At 49.4% G+C, this 3,605-nt stretch overlaps 1 protein-coding gene across 1 annotated transcript; it reads left to right on the top strand.

The window, feature by feature from the left end:
* Positions 1–1,156: 1,156 nt before the first annotated feature.
* Positions 1,157–2,218, top strand: VDAG_08692 (uncharacterized protein). The gene is made up of 3 exons (XM_009651009.1): positions 1,157–1,330; positions 1,747–1,854; positions 1,929–2,218. The coding sequence occupies exons 1-3, from the start codon at positions 1,175–1,177 to the stop codon at positions 1,989–1,991; spliced, it is 327 nt and encodes a 108-aa protein (XP_009649304.1). The 5' UTR covers positions 1,157–1,174; the 3' UTR covers positions 1,992–2,218.
* Positions 2,219–3,605: the final 1,387 nt, after the last annotated feature.

The following is a 3,605-nucleotide window of genomic DNA, read 5'->3' as shown; positions in this document are numbered from 1 at the left end:
TCAGCTTAGGGTGCCGGTTCGTGTCGACTTCAAAGAACCGGTGGCTCAATCATGGCTGGCGTGGACAGGTGACGAGTCCACAGGCAAGTGTCATCATGGCCTTATCCATCTACTCAATGCTCGTTTCCTGTCATTTGCATTAGATGTGCCGATTACCACACTTCATAATGACTTGCCTAACACTGAATGACACCTGCAATGATGATAGCAAATTTATTATTATCAGCCATGAGCATACCCATGGGTCTTCAGGAGAAGAACATAGCTAAGATTACTACATTAATGCTTATCCATATTTCATAATAGCTCATTAATGATTGGAAAGATATCATCATTAGCCATGAGCATATCTATGCACGAGAAGAATATAGCTGAGATTACTATATTAATATTTATCCATGTATCATATCTTGGGCTGGACTGGGGAATATTGCCTCGTGTCGATGTCTCAGACATTCATCTCTTCGTCAAATGACGGCAGATGAACGTCTAGTGATGACAGCACCTTGTCTTTGATGAAAAATCGGGATAGTATGATGGAGCGACCGATGAACGACCAGTTGCTACCATTTCGGAATGGTGTAAAAGGTTGAAGCTATCTCAGGCTAATAGTGTCGGAAAGACACCTCTATGAATAGACTTAGTGGAGTGCTCTTGCCCTAGGACTCTAGCGGAGTCCAAGTCCGCCAGGAGCCCTGGGCCAGAGCACCTTCTACGGAGAGCACCTTCCGGGTGCTCCTAACAATAATAGCTCGCTAATGATAGGAAAGATATTATTATTAGCTATAAACATACTTATAGTTCAAGACAAGAATACTATATCCAAGATCACGATATTAATGCTTACCTATGTTTCATAGTAGCTCACTAATAATAGTAGAATTATTATTATTAGCTATAAGTATACCTATAGATCTATATAAGAAGGATATAATTATAATCATTATATTAATAATTATCTTTCTTTATAATAGCTATCTTTGAATATAATATCTTTCTCGCTAGCTAATATTAGTGCACGTATTAGGGGTACCCGTGGAAGGTGCCTCTAGCCTAGGGCTCCTAGCGTGCCTTGCGGCAGCCACCGGCCGATCTATTGGCCATTATCAAGGATCTCGACACAAGATTACGCGACTGGCATGATTCTTTGCCGCCCATCTACCAGTGTGATCCAATGCATCTACCCAGACGTCTTCCGCATGAATCACATCAAAATAGCATCATCTTTGCCTCATGCGTATTCAACAGCGATCTCATCCTGATACATCGACCTTTTACCTATCATTGGAACCGAGTCAAACATGACCCCGTCGTTGACGCTCAAGGTCCGGTAAGCACCGCCATTGTTGCCGATTCTGCTCGGAACATTCTCAGAGCCATTGAAGGCATCACAGTTACGGCTGCTATGCCGGTGTGGTACGTTCACCCCTTCCGACAGCGCCTACAAATGGTGAATTCTAAGTCAAGGATTTTTCAGGCTCGCCGTCTATTTCCCTCTTGTTGGCCTTATCAACCTGTTTCTCCATGTCGTCCAGAACCCGCTTTCTTCAGCGACAAAATCAGACATCGCCCTCATGGACGTTGTCGTTGGTCACTTTAGCTACCTCGACTTCGCGAGCGGCTCCGAGTTGGGCACACAGTTTCCAAGAGAAGTCGTGGCCTATGCTAGGGAGGTCACTACGCGTGCTCGCCTCGCTTCAGACAGCACTCATCCTTCAGACAGCTCACTAGAGCATGAGAATCTAGTTTTCGGATGAGCGGACCTCGCAGGAGATCAAGATACACGACTTCTGGATGCACGATATCTTTGGCATCGGGTCAGCGGATCCAAGTCCCGACTACTTCATGTCTAGCGTAAGTGGAGGAAACCTAGGAGACCTGCGGTATAAGCAGGCCCAAGATGGAGCTAATATCATAGTTTGGCGTAGGATGTTCCACCCGACTTACACAACTTCCTGGTTCAAGCATGGCCTTCTTTCCTTCCGCCTTGAAAGTTATTTATAGCTCTACTATATAATATCTTTTATAGGCATGTCTAGAAGGTAGGAGGAGGAATAAGGCCCGGGAGATACGGATGTCGCCGAGGTTTAGGAACGTCTCTATAGTACTGTTACGACCCAGGTACAATCCCAAGGATGTGTAGACTGGATAGAGGGTGGTGTATGCTAGCAGTTCGCCCTGGGCGATAGAACAGAACAATACTCAGCGGATGTCGTCGTGCTTGTCGGGTTGTCGTAAAGCGTTGCGCTTCTTCACTGTAAGCCGAAGGAGGTTTCCAATGAAGACTTAAATTGATCACTGTCGTGAATCTAACTGTCCCAACCGGCCATCGGGCACTTGCTTAAGTACCCGAGGCCCATCCCTGGATCACCCAGGCTGGTGATCCATTCTGGCGATGTTGTTGGTCAGTTGGATCATGGCTCACTGCGCTCCATGAGCCCTTGGCTCATGGCTCACGGTGATCCAAGCTCCATACGTAATTGGCTAGATACAGTGGGGCCCTGAGGTCGCCTTATCGGTGGCCCGATAAGCCTGACCCTGGTCGGAATGACCTGCTCCCTGAGCTGGGCGTTACAAGTACTCTCTGTGGCCTCGATCTACTTCTTGAGGACTTGAATGGTTATCTAGCGGTTCTCTCCGTTCTTAGTGCTTAGCTTATAGCAGGGATTAATAAAGCGGCCGTCCATTCACTAGCCATGGCTGTCATGCCTGTCCTCGTTCGGCCCGCCGCCTTCGATATCTCCACGCTTTAGTATTATTTCCTTGTTTAGCTTGGGTAACTAAATTCCCTTAAACCTTATCCCCCCGGCCTCCCTTACCCCGTCTCGACTTTACGTCTATTAGTATCTCTTAAGGCTGGATAGGAATGTAGACTTTGGTAGGCCGCTATACGTCGGGTTTAAGCTTCTATACTTCGTATATAATTACCTATCTCGAATAAAGGGCGTTGAGGTCGGCCCTCCCAGCTGCCCTCCTGACCAGTCAGAACATCGCCCCCGGCTCGGTCAGCGGTGACACCTTCATCCACGACCCGACTGTTGTTAAGACCCCTAGCGGAGGTTACCTCGCCGCCTTTACCGCCGATAACGTCGGTCTTAAGACGTCCACCGACCGCACCCGCTAGCGCGACGCCGGCTCGGCCTTCCCGAACGGCGCGTCCTGGACTACACCCTATACTAAAAGCGAGAAGAACCTCTGGGCGTCCGACCTGTCCTACCGCGACGGCCTCTACCACCTCTACTACAGCGCCTCGAGCTTCGGCACCTCGCGGTCCGCTATCTTCTACGCCACGTCGCCCACCGGCGCCTCGGGCTCCTGGACCGACAAGGGCCTCGTCATCGAGTCCTTCGAAAACTCCAATTAGAACGCCATCGACCCCAACATCATTACCGACGCCGAGGGCCGTATATGGATGTCTTTTGGCTCCTTCTGGTCCGGCATCAAGATGATCCGCATCGACCCACGCACCGGCAAGCGTATGGGCTCCGACTTTCACTCCCTCGCTTCCCGCCCTGCTAATGGCGGCGCCGTCGAGGCCCCTGTTATCGTCTACCGCAACGGATACTACTTCCTCTGGGTCTCCTTCGACAGCTGCTGCAAGGGCG

The sequence above is a fragment of the Verticillium dahliae genome, genomic scaffold (assembly GCF_000150675.1).
Source record: "Verticillium dahliae VdLs.17 supercont1.22 genomic scaffold, whole genome shotgun sequence".
Taxonomy (NCBI): Eukaryota; Fungi; Ascomycota; class Sordariomycetes; order Glomerellales; family Plectosphaerellaceae; genus Verticillium; species Verticillium dahliae.
This window is presented reverse-complemented; position numbering and strand designations above follow the sequence as displayed.